The sequence below is a fragment of the Phasianus colchicus genome, chromosome 13, assembly GCF_987193195.1.
Source record: "Phasianus colchicus chromosome 13, bPhaCol1.hap1.1, whole genome shotgun sequence".
Taxonomy (NCBI): Eukaryota; Metazoa; Chordata; class Aves; order Galliformes; family Phasianidae; genus Phasianus; species Phasianus colchicus.
Window position 1 is genome coordinate 2,002,576 of NC_143448.1, and position 20,030 is coordinate 2,022,605.

Consider the following 20,030-nt stretch of genomic DNA (forward strand, 5'->3'; position numbering starts at 1 on the left):
CCCTACCTTATTGATAAATCAACTGCAGATTCCTTTCATTCCCTTACCAGCCCAATGGTTGGTATGATACCTCTCAAGAATTGTTGAGGAGGTACAGCCACCCCAAAGCTCTTCAACACCGAGCATCAACTTTCCAGCCTCCAACACCACATCCCACCTGCTGATGGGAAGGACCACCTGGGACAAGCTCGTATAGCACACCCTGGTTCTGACAATCATAGGTTGGAAAAAACCTCTTGGATCATCCAACCCCACCATCCACCAATACTGCCCACATCCTTCACTGCCACGTCTCCAAGGTTCCTGAACACCTCCAGGGACGGTGGGATCACCCCAAGGCACCAAGTGCCCTCCTCACCTGACAGTCAAGGTGACGGGCTGGGGACAGCCGTGCACGCTGACCCCAAGCTCCTCGGTGAACTGCCCCAGGATGGTGGAGCAGAAGGAGATGCGGATGTGCTGCAAGCCCCCCGGTGGGACCAGGCCCTCGCGGGGAAGGAAAGCAAAGCAGGAGCCCAGCGCTGTGCTTGGAGGCACCACGTGGAAGAGAGCATCGATGGCTCCTTTGTTAAACAGGATCGCCTGCAGCAGAGAGGAAAAAAAGAAACGCTTGAGGAATCTTCCTACAAAAGGATGATGTGTTTTCTAATTCAACAATTAACATCTCTGAGAGGCAGAAGGCGCCGTGTGCTGCTGCACAGTGGAAGCCAATGGAAACACAACACGACAAATTCCGCCTTTGGGTTCCTTCATGCAAAGCAGTGATGGTTCCATAGAAACAGAGTGATTCTACACTCCTATTTTTTTTTCAGTCTATAGTTCCTTGGGCTTTGCCCAACCAGCAACATCAAGAGGGGATGGGAGTGAGGTGCAGAACAACTTCACCCATTCTCAAGAATTTCTCTGTATGAACAGCCACAGCCATCACCTAAGAGCTAACCACTACGTAAAAAAAACAATAATTAAAAAGCTCGTTGAGCTCCAGCTCTGTTTCGCTGGTCACAATATGCCCACGTGTGCCTGTGGGCTGCAGTGCTATGCCACCAAACCCACCTGCAGCAAATTAAGCTATCAATTGCCGCTGGGAGAAACCCTGCCATTTCCAGGGCCTTATCTACGCATTTTGGATTTATTTTCCCTACCTTCTGCCCTTGCAAAATCTGCCAGGAGAACTGAGACAAAAGCACAGAAATGCCCTTTGCTTTTTAATTTTGCAGCTGCTGCTGGAAATATTCAGGTATTCAGATTGCACAATGGTAAAGTGAACTCTTAGTGAGCCTGCCCTGAGCTGAGGTTTATCTCCAGTCCAGCTGTTTAGGACAGCATTGACTAACAGCATCATTGACTTATTAATCTCTTCTCAAGTAATGGAAATTATAAATTAATACAGCAAGAAGCAATATGGAATCAGCATTAAAAATGCATAGAGAGCAAAATATTTTGGTAAAAAACACCTCAATGTGTCCTTCCCTGCCACAGTGACGCTTTTCAAAACGTCTGGCATGATGCATTGCCTCATTTACTACCTCCCTTTGGTTGCTCTGCTTTATTTCTTTTGTGCAAGAGCCTGGATGCCAAATACATGGAAAGTTCCTCGGCCTCATTTACAGAAATGCTTTGCTGTTTGTGCAACCAGAGGAGCACCAAGCGAAGCACGGTGGGCAGCACTAAGCATTCCCAGCTTCTCTGCAGGGAGCAGATCTCAGGTGGGGGCCAGGCGGGTTTCCTCCACTCACCTCGTAGCTGTGGGCTGAGCCCACAAACACCTTCCCGATGTCCAGCTGGTCAAAGCTGAAGCGCAGCCGGGGCCCTTCTCCTTCCCCTCTGATGCGCAGGGGCAGCCTGGTCTCACGGCCTGGGGGGAATTTCCATCTCAGTGCAATGATTCCCTTTGTCGCCCCAATACCTCAATTCCAATCCCCATCCCTGTGCTGGCCATCCCGTTCTGCTCTGTATGGAAGGTGAGGAGCACGAGGAGGAGGAGAAAGTCCAAGAGTTGTAGCTTCATGCTAAAGTATTCCTTTCCTTCAAGTTCTTTGTGCAATCACAGAGTCTTATCACAGCATGGTTGGCTTGGAAGGGACCTTAAAGCCCACCCAGCTCCAACCCCAGCCATGGGCTGGCTGCCCCCCCACCAACTCAGGGCCAACCATGTCCTGGAGCACCTCCAGCTCTGGGCAGCAGTGCCTCACTGCCCTGTATAGTTACTCAGAACACGCTAGATGATTTCTAATGGGAAAGATGAGCCCGGATATGACAATGCAGTGACTACACCACAACTTGAAAACTCTCCTGGAACAGCCTTTTGAGTAACAACTGGCTTTTTGATCTCGCAGCCATGGGATGAGGATGCTGGATAAAAGTCAGAAAGCAAGAGCTATGGAGCTTTGTTGAATTCAGCGTCTTTCAAATGGCTGTAGCCAAAGGCCAGCTGATGGCGGAGATGAGAGTTACGTTTTGCAGCTCAGACATTAATTGGAGGGCTGTGGATTTCTATTTCACAGACACTGTAAAAGACACAGCACTGGGTGTTTGCTGCCAAGAGATTTATCCATCTGGCATCACGCGTGGCTTCACCTTCATTAAAACCTCTAGATCTGAACCCACCACAGCTCTTAGGAAATGGCAAATGCGTTCAAGTAACGAGCTTTTGCCCATGAAACTGTGAAGCTTCAATTCATGCACCTGAGAGATGCATCCCACGGCCACTGCAAGCAAACCAATCAATGGTGATCCTTCTCCTTCTGCAGAATGTCCTCAGCCTCTCCTGAAGGCCCATGGAGACCCTTCTCTCTACCTCCACCCAGCCCACCCGTGCCATGCAGTCTTCCCACCACAAAAAAACCATGCCCTGGAGCACACAGGATCAAGGGTGGGACCAAGGGCACGGAGAAGCTGCTCCTCCTTTTTGACCTCAGTCCCAAATCCACACTCAATATCGTGCAATGAGAGCCTGGATCTTAGTAGGACAGCTCCACCACAAGGCAAGGGAGCGTCCACCATTTTGGACTTGGCTCCTCCAACTACCGTGGCCCGGGTTTGTGAATGGTTTGGAGCTGTTGGCATAAATCAATTGCAACGCAACATGCTTCTGAGCACGAATTAATCCAAAACTGAAATTTGTGTGCCTGAGCACCACCTCGCCTTCTGTGTACTTCCTTCCAGCAGCCCAAGAACCACGGTTTTATTTGCATGAACAACTAAAAGTTCATTCTGAGCTTAAATATTTGCCCAGAGCAAATTTCAAACCACTCCTTTACTGCCAGATTTGCGGGCTGTGTGGTGCTGATGGGTTCTGCAAATCTCCTGACCCACCACTGCTTGCTCCATGACCCACCGAGGCACGTGAGATTCAGCTGTGCCACGCATGGGGCTGCACTGGGGCCAAGCTTCCAAATATTCCCAGCAAAGGACGCATCGACCATCTGCACACCACGCTCCGAGGGGACTTGTGATGGCATGCAAACACACACAGAACAGTCACGCTTCTTAGAGGAAACGAGAAGCAAAATTAATTGACTCCCCCGTTGAGCATCGCTGTTGCTTCTTCAGATTCCCTCTGCACCGAGGGACCTTGACTCTGACAGTTTGTCTTGACAGTGCTCTGTTCTACAAGGAATAGGTGTAGGCACATAATTTAAATGACCTTTAGGTCCTCCTTCTGGGAGCCAGAGGAAGAGCTGAGCTCTCCCATGGGCCCTCCAGGGGTCCCAAGGAGCCAGACCCTCGTTCCAAGAGCAGAACCCTCTGCCCAGCTCCATTCCCATAACACCCAGGCTGGTCCAGGACCACACGAGCAGCCTCCCCACCTCTCAGCCACAGATCAGCCCTCCTAGGGGGAACCTCTGAGGATGCTGCAGCAAAGCGATGGACACCAGAGCACTGATCCCAGAGCCAGAAGCATCCCTTGGGAGCAACGTTATAAGTAAATCCTTCCCTTCCACATCTCTAACAACCGCAGCTGGCAGGCAGGAAGATGGTTTGTTAACACAAGCCCTGTGTAATTACTGGAGGTGGCATTTGCCAAGCAAACCCCGTGCAATTACTGTATAAATAAAATCTGTTTCATGACATTTGTATCCGCCAGCTCAGAGGGCCAAGGAGAGGAAAGGCACAAAGCAGCTGTGCTGGTGGCTGCATCCTCCAGAACTGGAGGACCGCTACCTCCCATCTCTTCCTCTCTGATGGGGAAAAACCCAACATTCCCTCTTCCCTCTTGAAAAACATCTTGACCAGCACTGTGCAGAGCCCTGGAGGATGGGCAAGGTAACCTGAACCATGCAGCTTGCTGCAAGCACTCCCTGCCTATGCTAGCACAGCAAAGCTGCCACCTCTGCAAGGGCAAGGAGGGTGACCTGGGGTGAGCTGGTCACACCTGCTCCCAGCACATAGAACCAGAAAATCATAGAACAGGCTGCGTTGAAAAGAACCACAATGCTCATCCAGTTCCAACCCCCTGCTGTGTGCAGGTCACCAACCAGCAGCCCAGGCTGCCCAGAGCCACATCCAGCCTGGCCTTGAATGCCTGCAGGGATGGGGCATCCACAGCCTCCTTGGGCAACCTGTTCAGTGCCTCACCACCTGCTCAATGTGTTCACAGTGCCTGCCCCCAGAAGCTGTCCTGGTATGGAGCTCTTTGTCCTTGTCAGCACTGGGGGAAATCCACGGCTTGATATCTCACCCCTTCACCACCACCCTCCCAGTGCACCAGAAGCAGGTTGGCACGAAGTGCTGGTGCCCCACCAGACAAGGGAAGAGGGGCAGGGAGCCCACCTGAGATGTCGCAGTAGACGGTCTGCTGATAGAGCCTGGCTTCTCGGGGTTTAAAGATCACGTTTATTTCAGCCGAAGAATTTGGCCAGACGTCTCCTTCCTAAAACAGAAGCAGATAGTGAACTGTTGACCTCCAAACATCACGTTTCTTAGTTTCAAACACTGTAACCTGTACCTGGGCATCAGCAAAGAGCAAGGAGCAAGTGAACATCCATCAACAAAATTTATGAGAGTTTGGTATCGGCTATAAAAAAATAAAGTTCCCAACCCCGTACCTTTACTGGCACCCGACAGAGGCATTTTGTTAGCTGTAGTGATACCCTGCAAGGAATGAAAAATGCAGCTTATAGAAGGAGACAGGGAGCAGAGTTATTTTCTATCAACAAAGCGGGGCTGTGATTCTGCTGCTGCTGGGCATCCTCAGTGCTTTGTCCAGACGAGCCTTGAACTGATGGGAGCCTCCGGCGCTCCTGAGGCATAAATATTAAATAACTGTAACACTTCCCATCGGCTCGGTGCTCACAGCTCAAAGGACAGTTCCCACGGAAATTAAAGAGACACGGTGAGTTATTGGGCTGCAGCTGTGAGCAGCTCCTCTGCACACTGCCTGCCCAGGGACATCGTGGCAGAGAGAACCACATCCAACACCAAGAAGTCCTCCCCATCACCATGAGGAAAGACTGAAAGAAGAGAATGACTTAGAGTCTTCTCAAAGAGCTAGAACAAAGACAAGTGCCACATCTTAGAATCATTAAGGTTGGAAGGACCACTACGACCATCTAGTCCAACCATCAACCCATGCCTGTGACCACATCCCTCTGTGGCACTTCCTCATGGCTCCAGGACACCCTCAGGGATGATGACATCCCACCTCCCTGGGCAGCTGTGCCAGTGCCTCACTACTCTTCCTGAGAAGAAACTGCTCCTAATATCCCACCCGAACCTCTCGTGGCACAGTGTTTCTCTCCAGCAAGGAACAGGACGAAGATAAAACCTTATGGTGCCATTAGGATATTGTAACCATAGAATGGCCTGGGTTGAAAAGGACCACAATGATCATTGAGTTTCAACCCCTTGCTATGTGCAGGGTCACCAACCAGCAGACCAGGCTGCCCAGAGCCACATCCAGCCTGGCCTTGAATGCCTGCAGGGATGGAGCATCCACAGCCTCCTTGGGCAACCTATTCAGTGCCTCACCACCTGCTGTGCATCATCATCCTCACAAAGACTCAAGCTGAGAAAGGACATTGCCAAAGTGGTGGGAGTGGTTGGGAAGCTTGAAGCCTTCACAGGGGTACAGGGGCATTAAGCAGGAAGGTTGGCACATCCTGAGCCCTGTAACTGGAGTACAGGTCAGGATGCTCAGTAGTAAGTGGGATGAAGTAGAGTGGCTCGGGGCAATCCAAGTAAAAGTCCTCATTCAGGTTAGATAATAGGAAAGCTAGCTCAAGCTTTCACTCCCCACTGCTGTTCATTCTTCTCTTGAGGATAAAAGTACCAACACACAGAGGGTGGTGAGGCAGAACAAGCTCTCACTGAGCCCAGCCCTGCCTGGGAAGGTCAGAGTGCATCTCTCCTTCCACCCAGACCAGCCAAGGTTCTCCCACTGTAAGGCAGCAGATGGCTTCTTGATGGCACTAACCAGTCTGCTCTGTGCACCACAGCCAGGCTTATTGGCCCCGTGGACACTTGGGGGCATTTGGGTTATTACTCAAAGGTTGACAGAGGCAATACATCTCCCGTTAATGGAAGCAAGCACAATACAATTCATAAGCAAAAAAAATGAACCTAAGCAGGAAAGGAAGAAAATTAAAAAGCCATTGGCCTGATGAATATGTATCTGCTACCAACGGTGCAGTTTTCTAGCTGAGCAAGTTTAGCTGACTTTGGGATTTGAGGAACTCTACTATGAGTACATCTGTGATAGAAATAGAGCTGGCACTGGGCTGGAGCACAGCCCCAGCAATATCACATAGAGGCAGCAGCAGGGAGAGCGTGACAGTGCATGGGGACCTGAGTGCAGGGCCAGCAAGAAGGGACAGGAGTTGGGGACAGCTCAGAAACAGGGCTGGGAGCCACTGCAGCTCATGGAGAGCTTCGTAACAGATGTATTTCAGCAAATCCCAGCTCCCTGCTTTGCAGCACGCAGAAGTGGAGGCATAGCAAGGATCTTGCCCACAGCACAGCTCATCCCCACTCCTCTTGGGGTGGTGATGACCTTCCAAGCAGCTCCAGCTTCCCAAAAAATGGTCCCAGGATCCACAAGGAAAAAAGGCTGATTCTTCAAGGCCATAACGCCCAGGTGTTTAGGAGAACACTGGGTGATAGCCTGAGACCTCCTCTATGTTATCCTATATCTTAAGGATGTGGTTTAGTGCACATCAAGGGGATGGACTGATGGTTGGACCAGATGATCTCAGTAGTCCTTTCCAACTTTAATGATTCTCTATCCAAGCTGGAGATTCAAAGTTGAGCAGTAGTCCAACCATCAACCCATCATGCCCACCAAACCACATCCTTAAGACATAGGATAACCTAGAGGAAGCTTTGGGCTACCATCCAATGTTATCCACCAACCCTAAACCCTGACTTCTGTGTCAATGAGGACAGCCCCTTCCTCCCCTCTGGGGTCCCTACAACCCACCAGAGGAGTGCTGGCCCCAGAAAGCACAGTTGCATGCCATCCCCAGCCCTGGGGTGTGTTTGCAGAAGTGCTCCCTGCAGACATCCAGCTCAGTGCCCCTTGGAGGAATCCTTATGGGTCTTGTCAACTTTGGACCAACCTACCTAGGGAGTTGAAGCAACAATGCCCACGCTTACTCAGTTCTCAGGGCTTGTTTTCTCTTGCCCTGAACAGGAAAAAGAATACAGCACATGGGGTGGGTAGGAGCCACGCTAGAGAAGGAAACTGCCTTATTCCTGCATTGCCACTGGGAGCCATTGTAGTTACAGCAGTGGAAACTTCCTGAAAGACATCCTAGAAGCAATGCATCAGACTGTAGGGTCTGACTCCAACTCCTATGGGTGAGATACCACCTCCATGCACCAGCACAGCTCTGCAATAGACATGAATGCAGCATTGCCAGTGGAGCCCCTCACTCATCCAGCACTAGAAAGCCAGAACCAGCTGTTAAAAGGCTCAGTCTCCTGAGCTGATGTGAAGTCACTCTTCTACAGGATTCCATGCATTCGCACGGAAAACTTTTGGCAGCCTGTCCCTGTCAGATGGGCAGATTGATTCAAAGGTTGGAGGGCAAGAAGAAATTATCAGTTACATTTTATTCTACTGTTCCATGACTAAAACAAATCCCTTTAAGACAGGCATAACTATTCTGGGAAATTCTGGTCATTTCTCCGTTCATTACTGCTGTATGTCAGACTATAAAGCTAGAAAATATTATGAGTTATTTCTCCTGGGAAATTAAAGTAGACTGTGGGAGAGGTTCCTCACCACGTTCTCGCTACCCCAGGGGAGAAGAATGGCTGCTGGTTAAAAGGATATGCTTCATTACCCGCCCTTTGAGGTTGGTGTGTGAGACTCAAGCCCCCAGCAGTGAACAGCCACTGAGACAGGGCAGGGAGAACTGCCATGGATGCTATCCAGGATAGAAACTCAACACAAGGTGCTGGGAATGTGATACTGCAACGCTGCTGGCATTACATCAGCCCTGGGCAGGCTGCAAGGGGTGGGTGGGTGGTGCAGCACAAAAGATGCAGTGGACGTTGAACTAAAGATCATAGAAACAGTGGCACTGAATCATAGACTTGTTAAGGTTGGAAAGACCACCAAGATCATCTAGTCCAACTGTACACCCGTGCCTGTGACAGCTCTAGACCTCAGTGCCACATCCACACAGTTTTTGACCATCTCCAAGGACAGTGACAAGCCCCAGTTCCTGTGCAGCTGTGTTAGTGCCCCACCACTCTTCTGGAGAAGAATTTTTCCCATTATCCAACCTGACCATCCCCACAGTGCAACTTAGGGTCATCACTTCTTGTTCGACCACTAGTGAAACGATGCCCAGGGTGCACCCTGCTAGCTCAGGGCACCGATAGGAACAGCAGTGCCATCACTCACATCTACCTCCGACCATAAATAACCAAACCCACACCGAGCTGTGGGATGGACCAGTGCTGCCAATGGGATGGTACCTCCAGCCAAAAGCTGGAGCGCCTTGCAGTGAGCTCTGCTGTGGATGCTTCCCTGCTGCAGGATCCCCCACACCCACAACTCTGTGACCTGAGGATCTCATAGATCTCACACACAACACCAAGGGATCACTCCTGATAACAGTGATGACTCGTCAAGGGCAGTGGGACAGTAACAAATCTGCATCCTCCCCACCCATTGGTTTCCATTTCCAAAGAGTCAGCTCCCACGTGTTTACAGCTTGGCTGTGGTGGAGAGGATGCAGCAAAAAGAAAGGGCTGTGCCCTGTGGTAGCCACCTGGGCTTCCAGCACAGCTGCTTCTGCTGACAGACCCTGTGCATTTGCAAAAATAAATTAAACTGACTTGGAGATGCGCTTAGGAAGTCAGAGTTGCATAACAGCTTGTTTCCCACAGGCTTGGACGGCTGCTCAAAATGTTTATGGTCACGTGGTAGCTCCAAAATCACTGCCTTCTCTTCGTTTTTTTGTTATTATTTTTCATCAGCGAGTTAACCCTGTGTGGACTGAAGTGATCTGCTGCAGCTTCCACAGATGGCAGCAAACGGTCTGCAAAGCCATCCTGCCCAGAAAGGTGACGAGGCTGCTATGGCACCAACAGCTTCCTGACCTCTGCAAACAGTCTGAGGGTGATGAAGGCGAATTCATCCATCAATCAGTCCCTTGTCACAAGGGTCAGATCATTTCCACCAGGTGCCCTCAGGCATGTTTGAAGGGAAGGGAAGCAGCCACTATCATTGGCCAGAAGGTCAGCCAAGGCACCAAGGTCCCATCTTTGGGTGGAATTTACGTGACAGAGCACAGAGGGCATCTATCAAAGCAGAAGGGCACGGAGCCATCACTGGAGGGAAGGTAAGGGAAGTGAACCTGTAGGGGAAGTGAACCTGTAGCTTTTCAGATTCTGCCATTTGATAAAGAGGAGAACGTATTTATTTGTTGAAAAGGAACCCTTGTGGTAGGCAGAGGGACATGAGCACAGCTCTGAACGTGGAGCTGATTGTTCCATAACTAAAGGAAGTCAGAAGAGGGGTGATGCTGGAAACACCTCCCTGCAGACCTGAGCCCTGGGATATGCTCCAAACTCTGCTCCATGCACCACGGGGTGCTCCGGTTGATTGAAATAAACTGGAGTTTTGTTTAAATACGCAGAAAATCAAAAATATTTCTGTACCTCTGTGCAATAAAAAGCCTATTTCAACCCTGCCAGTCTTGTGTCCAGCTCACAGGTGACTTCGCATGGGAGACACAGACATGGAGCAAATCCAGACTATAGGAAGGGATTGGCTTTTCCGTGATTAAACCTGAATTTGGCCTCCTTTTGTTTCATTGGGGGCAGGGTTAATACGTGAACTGACAGTGCTTTAATGTCCTTTAACTCCCATATAGTATATGTAAGGTGTGCCCAAACTGATACCTCTGCAAGCTCCAAGCACGTTTCAGACAGGTGCACGGAGGAGAGGAACTCACACTCAGCAAACAGCAGCTGACCACACGTGGCCCAGAGAGCCCTCAATCACAGGGCTGAGTGGAAGTTACTCCCATCCCCGTTCCCCAGCAGGGAAAGCCAAGTGGTGCCACGGGGTGATGCAGCCTGCATTGGGGGAAGAACAGGAGGCAGGTCTCAGGTGTTGCTTACCACTGGCTCGATGGCAAAGATGTCATCGGAGAAGAGCATGGAGTCTCCCTGCACTTTTGCACGGTGGTTCTGGAAGACACGGGACAGAACGGAGAGGCGTTCCTGCAGAGAGGGATCCACCATGCACTCATCAACAAAGCGATCCATCTCATCCTCCTCCTGCCTCCGCAGCCTGTGACACAGCCTGGAGCCACGGGGAGAGACAAACCAAGCGGATAATTGGATAAGCAACACATTTGCAGAGGCTGCCGTGTAAGAGGAGGGTCGGCAACGTGCTCAGTGGGGAGCAGCAGCTGCAGCACAGCAAGGGGCTCACCCAGAGCCCGGGGTCCCACATGGATCATGTCATCACCACCCATTCACCAGCATGGCAGGGTGCTTTGCTCCTCGCTTGCGAGCTAAGAATGTGTTTTTGAAAGCTAGCACCCCTCAAAAGAGCTCCTGGCCCAAAGCTGCCAACTGATGGAGCATCCATCCATCACCTCAGATGGCCTCTCCTACCCACAGAGCTGCTCAAGGGGACACAGAGAACAGAAATACCAAGGGGCAACCACCACAGTGCTTTCCTCTGGAAGGGGTTGGGGAGGGGGAAGAGGTTGGATCTCAGCTGCATTTCCCCAGCATCAGCCACCCTCTTTCCCCATTGGACCACAGCACAGAATCTGCTTCTGTTGCCTGTAGGTCTTTCCACAATAGGTCTCTCACCACTTTAAAAGCAAACTCGTGAACTCAGACATCACATCTGTGAAATTAGTGGTTTTATACCCATAAAAAGAGTGGAAGAGACTTCACTGAGCATCCTCAATAAATAAGTCAGAACCTCTGAATTCAGACCCTCGAGGTTAGTCTTGGACAACCTCATTTTCTCCCTTTCTTCTGGGCTCTTTCAGCAGAACCTGACTCAGTTCTCTCTCCCCACACCAGTAGCCACAGCAGAAATAATTCTGGTGCTCAAAGATCACCACAAAGTGATGAGAAAAGAGCACCGTGCCTTGTTATGTTGCTGTCCCCCTTCACACAACAGTCCTCAGCCACAAAGACCCAGCAGGTTACAGCTCCAGAGGAGTGGGTGGAAGGCTCCATATGCAGCAAATTGAGGTGACGTAGAAGGAAAAGGATAGCAGTCATCACCCAGCTAAATTCAAATGCAATTAGAAAGGAAATACAGTCACAGCCGTTACTAGCTGCACACAGACAGAGCCTCAGGCAAATGCTGTCACCAGTGCCAAAAATACTTGCTTTGGCTAGCTCCCCATAGTGTAATAGGAAATCTTTCTCCATGGCTGACCTACAAAGCAGGGGATTAGGAAAGGTCACTGAGGTGAGCGAGCCTGAACCCAGTCTCCATCCATGGGCATGGATCCCAGCATGGGATCCCAGGAAGTCCTCCAGGAGGGGGACAGAGCAGAACCCTGACATTCCTAAGGATCCACGCCACTTAGGGTCACATCCAAGCACAAGGTCCTGCACTGCTTTTCCCCATGAAGAACTGTTCTGAGACCTCAAGGGCTTCTCTTACTTTAGGCTGTCTCTTCCTTGACTGCAGAGAAACAGTGCAAAAACGCAGACTTACCCGGTGTGGGCTCCAAATTGAACATCTTGGGGCATCCAAGCATGCATGCACAATCCAAGTGCACTCATGTTTATTATGGAGGTTCCTTTATCTGTCTATTTACCCAGAGACTGTGAAGGCACCTTTTGTAGGATCCCCACCCTGTGAGTACCCACCAAGCTGCAAGGCAAAGCAGCAGATGTGGGCACAGAAATGCTGCAGAGTTACTGGCTTCCCATAATTTCAAGCCCAAATGATTTGAAAAGGAGGTCACACTAGCCCTAACTCCAGCATCGTTGCGCTCTCAATTTGCAGGCTCAGTTCTGGATCTTCCTGTGCAAAGCTCAACGGTTCTGCATAGATGCTGCTGCCTCAAGGAACCAAGCATGCTCCTTGTGGACGAAGGTGACTGATTCCTGGACAGAAGTACAGAGTTCTGGGCATCGTGGAAGGTTCAGATTCACCTCCCAGGATGGGCAGCCCCAGCAAGCAGGAAGATAATAGCATTGTGTGCATCAAGAGGGTGACAGCAGGGCTCTGGCATTGGCTCTAGGATGCTTCCAAAGGCCTGCAGCAAGGAAGACCAGAACGCTCTGGCCAAAGCCCAGTACACAAACTGGCATGACATCAGATGTAACTGGGGGGAAAAAAAAAAAAAAATCAGGTGGAAGTTAACTGTGAGGAAACCTGGTTGCTTTGGATGACTCAGGGTTCAATGTGAGATGGGCAGGTGGGAAGAGATGCTGAAGGAATCGTTTGGGGAAGCACCAAGAGAAGGTCACGAGGGTTCTTTTAACACATTGAGCTTGCACGGAAGTCACACTCTGTGTAATTAAAAATAGAGAACAGTGGAAAACTAGCTTTGGCCTTCAAGGCATTTCTGACCTAATTATGTTGAACTTTATTTGCTCAGAAGCCCTTAAAAAGTGCTCCAGTTTAAGGCAGTTTCCCAATCAGCTGTGGGTTCGGAGTAACTCCAACGTACCTACATCCATCCAAGTCTGAAAAGTCACACAATTCCCCAAATCGCTCAAGCTTTTAAGTGTAATTTCAAATTCATCATCCCCCAGGCTGTGTTTCCTTGCTGCCTAAAACTGAAATCTCACCAAAGCTTCACCAAAGGCACTCCTGGAAGGACCTGTCCCAACCCTTGGCCCTTCCAGCATCACTCTCACTACCTGCCCCACCTCTCACTGCCGCACAGAGCAGGAGCCCAAAGGCACTTCCAAGCCCCATCTTCCCTCCTCCCCAGAGCTCCCTCCAGCTTCTAAAGACAGGCAGAAGAATCTTGTTGTGCTGGAAACCTGGAAAGGGCAAAACTACTCGATGCCCCACAGCAGGAACCTGCTGGGCCAACAAAGAGCTCTACAACATCTTCCTATTAAAGCTGGAGTGAAGGCACTGCAGTGGGTTTATAATAGCTATGCTATATGCAGCAATGTTAAGTGCTGCTTCTCAGCGCAGTCCTCAGCCTTCTGGACCCTCTGTATCCCCAGGATCCTGAGATCTCATGGGTTTGTGCTCCCACAGAGCATGGATTTGTGATGTGAGGAAATGCAGTCATTGCAATCAATATCTCCTCCCCAGATGAGCATCCCCAGATGGAATAAAGGCAAAAATGGAACAGGAAGAATGCAGCTGCATTAGCCTGAAGCTCACACATCTTGATGCTTGTGACGGTTTACTCATTTGAGGACATTCAAAACCACCAATGCCACTTAAAGCCACGCACGAGCTGTACCCCTGGCAGAGCATCACCCTGAAATGAATCTATCGCACACCAACCTCAGCTTCTGCTGATCCTCCTCTTCCTGAGTAACAAAAGCCTTCCATTGGAAGTGGGCTATGATCTCACTGCGGTTGTGGATGACTACAGATCTGTGGTTTGCCAGCGTGAGGTAAGTCTTTGCAATCATCAAGGAGTTCCTGTCCAGCCTGATGTTGACATCCACCGCCGCTCCATACAGGCTTGTGAGAACATCTTCGCCTGGAATAAAGCAAAAGAGAGCCTTCGCTCAGCCCATTTGCTGGTGGAAGCACAAGGAACAGAGCAGAGCACTGCTAACAGCAATTAGCAACAGCTTTTAGCTGGATTGACAGTTCTCAGCCCCTTCTTGTTGACAAGAAAGATGCATGGAGGCCAAAGGGATGTTCAGAGGAACAAGCAAAGCCTACAGCAGAATGGGATGCAGGTGAGAACAGAGGTGTAGAAGCTGTGCCCACCCTTGTCGTGTTTTGTGAAGATGTCTTAAAGGCTGCCATGTAACAACACAAGGACAGAGCTGGGCACGTGCTGGATGGACTCAATAAATCCTACCATAACACAACAGCAATTGCCCACCACGCATCCAGCCATAACGCAGTAGAATGGTGTTGGTTCTGGGAAAAGACCCCCTTCTTTTTGGGGAATGAAGCCAGATTCATCCTTAAAGTAGCAAATCTCTACAGTTAGCCATCCATTCCACCCCACACGTGAGGAATTCAGCCTTTGAGTCTTTCAAGGGAGTTACAATGGTGGGCATTCAAGTTATGTTTACACTGTGAGAGAACCAGCAACTTTTCCAAGGGGTGGACAATCCTTTTTGTATAAGGGATTATATTATAATGGATGATTTATCATATAAAAAAGAAGTTTAGAAGGGTCAGATCATTGCCCTTCCTCTTCAGTGAGTACATGGCACAGAGTCAACCAGAGGAGCCCTGACCCAAGAAATCATAGAATGGTGCAATTTTTCATAAGACAAGAATCTGAGATAACATTCCCAGAAGTTACACTGAACAAACAAGCAGTGCTTTTATCAAGGGATGCTCATTCATTCAGAACACATCACCATAGGACGGAGGCTCACAGCTCTACATCCAGAGAGCACCTGGACACGTTCTCAGGAGACAAAACCATCAGCAGCTATTAAACAAAAATGAAACCAAAGCCTCCAGCCCTGAGAACTGCCAGCCCCAGGGCCCACGGGGGAACATGGCATATGCACACTTCCATGCTCTGCTCAGCATCCCCTGCTGCTGCTCTTGGGGACAAGCCACTCTGCTCTACTGTAACATCCCCTGGACCCAGGCTTACTGGCCCTACCATTATTTACAGAACACTGCCTTATTCCAGGCTGTCAGTTCCCTCCTCCTTGCATGCTTTGGATACACTTTCGACAGAAAGAACAAGACAGCTCTTGTTCTGCAACCTCAACAAAGCAATGCCTGAAATGGAAACGGAGAGTTGGGTTTATGCACCCCTTACAGCAGATGCTTTGGGTTGTGCACTTCTGAATCGTGCACACTGAAACAACAGAAACACTGCTGTTTCATTCCAGCATTCATCTGCACGACTGCAGGCACAGGCATCTTCACACATCGTAAGCTTTTGTAATCTCAAGACAGGAATCTAGTAGTGGGTCATCCTTCCTGGGCCCTATTTCTGCAGGAAAGAGTTAAAAAAGAGGAGATTTAGAAAAGCCAAAGCACCTTTCAGAATTCTTCTCATACTATACGAGCTGCATATTGCAAGAGGGAATAGTTTCCAGAGAAGCACAAATTGCTCTGAAATAGAACGACAAGTTTTGTTTAGCCTGGAAGTACATCTCAATGAATGGATGAGGGAATTCTTAAACAAGATTTCAAAACAAATTTGGGGTTTTATGAAGAATGCTTTCCTACCAATCACAGCTGGCATTTTCCCCTTCGTTGATCACTGCTCCATTAAGGAAGCTGGAAACAAGACAAATATTCTTCTGCATCCCCTCACCTCTTCTAGGGGAGCCCACAGCCAACCCTGGAATAGCTGGGTAGCACAGAAAGCAAGTTTATTTTCATTCACTCAGCTTGTCAGAAGGTTGTCTTGCTCTCATCTCTGCTATAAACACAGCCAAGGAGACAGATCCTGCCAATACATCACTGGAAACGCAAGAAAAATAAAGCCAAGCTCTTTGCTCAGAAGATATTATTGTAGCTCAGGATTGATCTGGGATAAATAATTCTCCTGCATCTGTCACATGGACAGCATATTGCTGTTCCTTCCAGCCAGCCCATGGCAACAAGAGGGTTCTGCCCCAAATGCAAGCAGCCCTGAGACAGAAATGGAGGCAAACAAAGCAGTGACTGCTTGGCAATGGCCAACGTGGCAGCTGTGACCTCTCCATTGAGCAAAACAGGCTCTCCTTACATTGAAGTTGGAAAAGACCTCTAAGCCCACCAAATCCAAGCCCAGCCCACCCCAGCATGCACACGTCCCTCAGTGCCAAATCCCCACAGCTCTGGGACACCTCTAGTGACTTCTCCCCATCCCTGGGCAGCTGCGCCACTGCATCACTGCTCTTTTGGAGTAGAAATTGCTCCTAATATCCAACCTGAACCTCCTCTGGGGGCAACTTGAGGCTGTTTCCCAATCCATCTCCCTGCACCAAGCCTGTGCTTGCCTTGGTGCAACGCCATGGTTGCAATAGCAGGGATTTGTGAGGGGGTGTTTGAGCATGGATGCAGCATAGCCCTTCTCCTGCTGAGGGAGGGACCATCTGTCCCCACTCACAAGGCCCTCGTGAGGGGCAAAGGTTTGCAAGAGGTAGGACACCTTTATCTGAATCAGTATAAAAAAAGTCATTACTGAGAGCAGTTCTAGACGAGGGGAATGACAACAGGAACCGTTTGTTAGCTGTTTCAACATAAATAAGCACTCTGGGGAGAAATTAGACCCCCTCACTCTCATTGATCTGAGCTATAAAAGCCCATAACCGTGCAGCTGTATGGGGTATTGGTTACCAGCCCTCAGCCTGGTGTGCAGCACTGCCACTATCAACACAGAGCTACGTTAACTTTACACCTCATTTGCTTCCAAAAATCACCTCCCTCTGCTCACCTACCTCCCAGCCACTGCGAGGCAGGGCTATAAATCAGGCAGGAACCAGGCAAAGTGCTGGGAATTCTCAGCAGTGAAGGAAGGAAAGCACGCCATGCACCTCCAGCTTTCTCACCCAGCAGCCCATGGTCCCCACGTTTTTCCCCTCTGTGTGTTACCCAAGATGATCACAGCTCTTGGCCCACGTGAACCTGCATGGCTAGATCAGTGCTGGATGGATCCCAACCCTTTTTGAGGACAAAGGAACTTTTCAAGGGACCAAAAATAAGTTCTTGTAAGAGGCAGTGGGTTTGCTCAGGGAAGAAGCACGCCTGCTCCATCCTGGCTGCAGTTGGGACAAATGAGAGCGCTCTGCCTTGAGTGATGTCAGGAATGTGAAGCACAGCGAGGGCTGAGCCCCAGCTAAACCCCACTGCCTGTTCACATCAATCAGTGGGTGGGAAAAAAAAAAAAAAGAGAAAGGCAAAGGTTTGCTCTACAGACTGAATCAATAGGATTTTCATTTCATTCTCAAACAAGCTCCTGGAAGCCACCAATTGCAATTCCAAGATGAATGACAAGACCCTTGGAAAGGAGGCTCTTAAGGGAAGAAAACAGCTCTGTAGAGGCAGTTGACCCTTCCAAAGCCTACGTGAGCACAGATGGAGATGACAGCAGGGCAGTGCTGTTATCTGATGCTTTATCTTTGCTGGTAGCTGTGATTCAGGGGTGCTGGCAGACCCATTCATTTGTTTAGCCTCAAGCAGCAATTAAAAGAAAGCAGGCTGAGATTCAACGAGTTTCCTGCACGGTTACAGCCATCACCAGCACACCACAAAGCCCTTGCAGGGGTGGCCTCATACATTTACCAGCACAGATAAAACTGGTGCTGGACAAAGGGATTCAGAATCCCAAAGTGATGGAATTCCTGGCTCACAACCCCCACCTATGCAGGAGCAGAACAACCACAGCTGCAGCTGACAGCTCCTCCTTGCCCATGGATGATGGGACATGGCCTCCACACCACTGATGCACATTTTGCTTCCTCGCTGTCACTGCTCTCTGCAGCCACCCATCATCCCCACCAGCCCCCAATGTCTCATCACACCATGGTGCTGTCACTCCATGGGTGACTGAAGAGCTCCACATCACCCCTTAATTAGTTATGGTTAAACACGCCTTTCATTTTCCCTCTGATCTCATAGCTCCCATCTGAGATGAAACACCCATTTTTTTCCCCACAAGCTGGAAGCTAGGACACGGGGCTCCAGAGGCCCATCTGTGTGTCACTTCATCCACTTGCAATGGGGAAAACCCACAGGCCACAACAACCCAACACAGCAAAAACTCACCCAATCTGGTTGACAACTGCAGAGCTGCAGGCGGATGCTGCTGGCACCTTCCACCTGCCCTCGTTGCAATGACTCAAGGAGCTGAGCTCTCCCCTCTTTGCTCTGAGCATGCAGAGCCCAGGGAGCACGATGAGCCTGGGTCTGGCCCTCAGCAAACAAGCTGAGATCTGCTTTAGGATGGGGCTCTTGCTCAGGGACTGCCAGCCTGCACCTCATCCCAGGGAGCTGCTTGCTGGAGCTCTGCACCACGAGCAGGAAGGACAATAACAGAGCAGGCTTTCTTGCTTGAGGGCTGGCTCTGCTTGGATACGTCTCCTAAAATTCACCACCTCTGATCTCTCCCCTCAAACATCCTGCCCCCAGGCTTCTGCATCACAGTCTCACAGAGGAAGGAAAAACGATCTGCAAATTACTTTTATCACTGACAGCAATAAAAGCATCTCAGTATGTAGTGTCTGTCAGCTCTGCACAAGCTCAGTGGGGCTTTGCTAATTACTGAAGCTTCCTGTGCTGACAAAAGGATCCCAAGGGATGTGGTGGTCAATGGGAAAATTAAAAAAAAAAAAAAGTTGTACAGAGTCATTTCAGAGCTGCACAAGTCCTCTAAGACTCACAGGTGCTACGAACAGCCAAGCAGAAATCCAGAATGGGGTCCCACAGCTCAGACATCACCTCTCATATCATACTGCAGTGCTTCTTGGAGTCCAACGGAAGGCAGGACTGTAGGGAGCAGAGAAAGGCTTCTCCTTCCACACTTCCCAGTGCTTCTCCATCACCTACTTTCTACAGCCAGCCCATCTCTGGTCACTGCAATAAAGCATCTGACATAGACGTCATTGTGTTCATATGCATCCTGGGCATCTCACTTGAGAACTGCTTGAGAGCTAAAAGAATAACTAATCTTTACAGATATGGGCTTGGTTGAGTCTGGTTTCAAATCCACTGATTTTGCTTTCCCATAACCACATAGTGTGGGCTGGGAGTCACCCAGGAGGACCCAAGGCACCAGCCAGACACTTTGTGGTGCCAATGCAGGACCCTTCCCAGCAGGAAGGCTTACCAGGCTGGGTTCATCAGCTCTTTCTCACACCACCACCTGATGTCGAGGTGACAAACAGGGACGTGCAGCAGCCCAGAACACCTCAAACCCCATCCTTTTCAGTGCAGGCTGGGACTTCATGCATACAGACACACATACACGGGGGATACATGCAGAGCATCAAGGCCAGATTTTCACTACATACACATTTTCTTCACACTTATCCAAATAATTTCTAACCAAAGCATTACCCAAACCTCTACAAAAACTGCACACCATGCACCCCATCCTACAAATCAACCAACTGACCCACGGAGAACTACTGCCACTCACAAGCCAGCAATTCAATACAAACACAGCCGTGCCAGCAAAGTGCCTCCCAGCATCCTAAGCTGCTATTTTGCTCTTACTGCTCGTTTCATAACCAAGTCTGGTGGCAGCTCTGCAGGAGCAGCACGGCTGCTTTCTGTATGCAGGTCGTGGTGCTGGCCAAATCAGCCCAGCCCCACCGTGAGGCTGGAGCTCTGCACCACCCCTGCAATGAGCAGCTTTGGGGAATGACTGATTAAATGTTTCAGTTTCACTTCAACAATTCAACTCTGCAGCATTTTACTTGTTTGTATGCTGCCAAGCTAGGCAGATAATCTTTTTATTATTCCTTCGCTCACCTCC

General features: G+C 49.8%; 1 protein-coding gene across 3 annotated transcripts in view; it reads right to left on the bottom strand.

Moving 5' to 3' along the window:
• Window positions 1-20,030, bottom strand: part of HYDIN (HYDIN axonemal central pair apparatus protein) — a 108,655-nt gene that overhangs the window by 65,828 nt on the left and 22,797 nt on the right. For all 3 annotated transcript variants that reach the window (XM_090149737.1, XM_031615478.2, XM_090149736.1), the window contains exons 8-12: window positions 13,916-14,117; window positions 10,579-10,762; window positions 4,774-4,873; window positions 1,737-1,855; window positions 359-582 (exon numbers count right to left, since the gene is read on the bottom strand). In XM_090149737.1, the coding sequence (XP_090005863.1) occupies window positions 359-582; window positions 1,737-1,855; window positions 4,774-4,873; window positions 10,579-10,762; window positions 13,916-14,117 (829 nt within the window). The remainder of the gene's footprint in view (window positions 1-358; window positions 583-1,736; window positions 1,856-4,773; window positions 4,874-10,578; window positions 10,763-13,915; window positions 14,118-20,030) is intronic.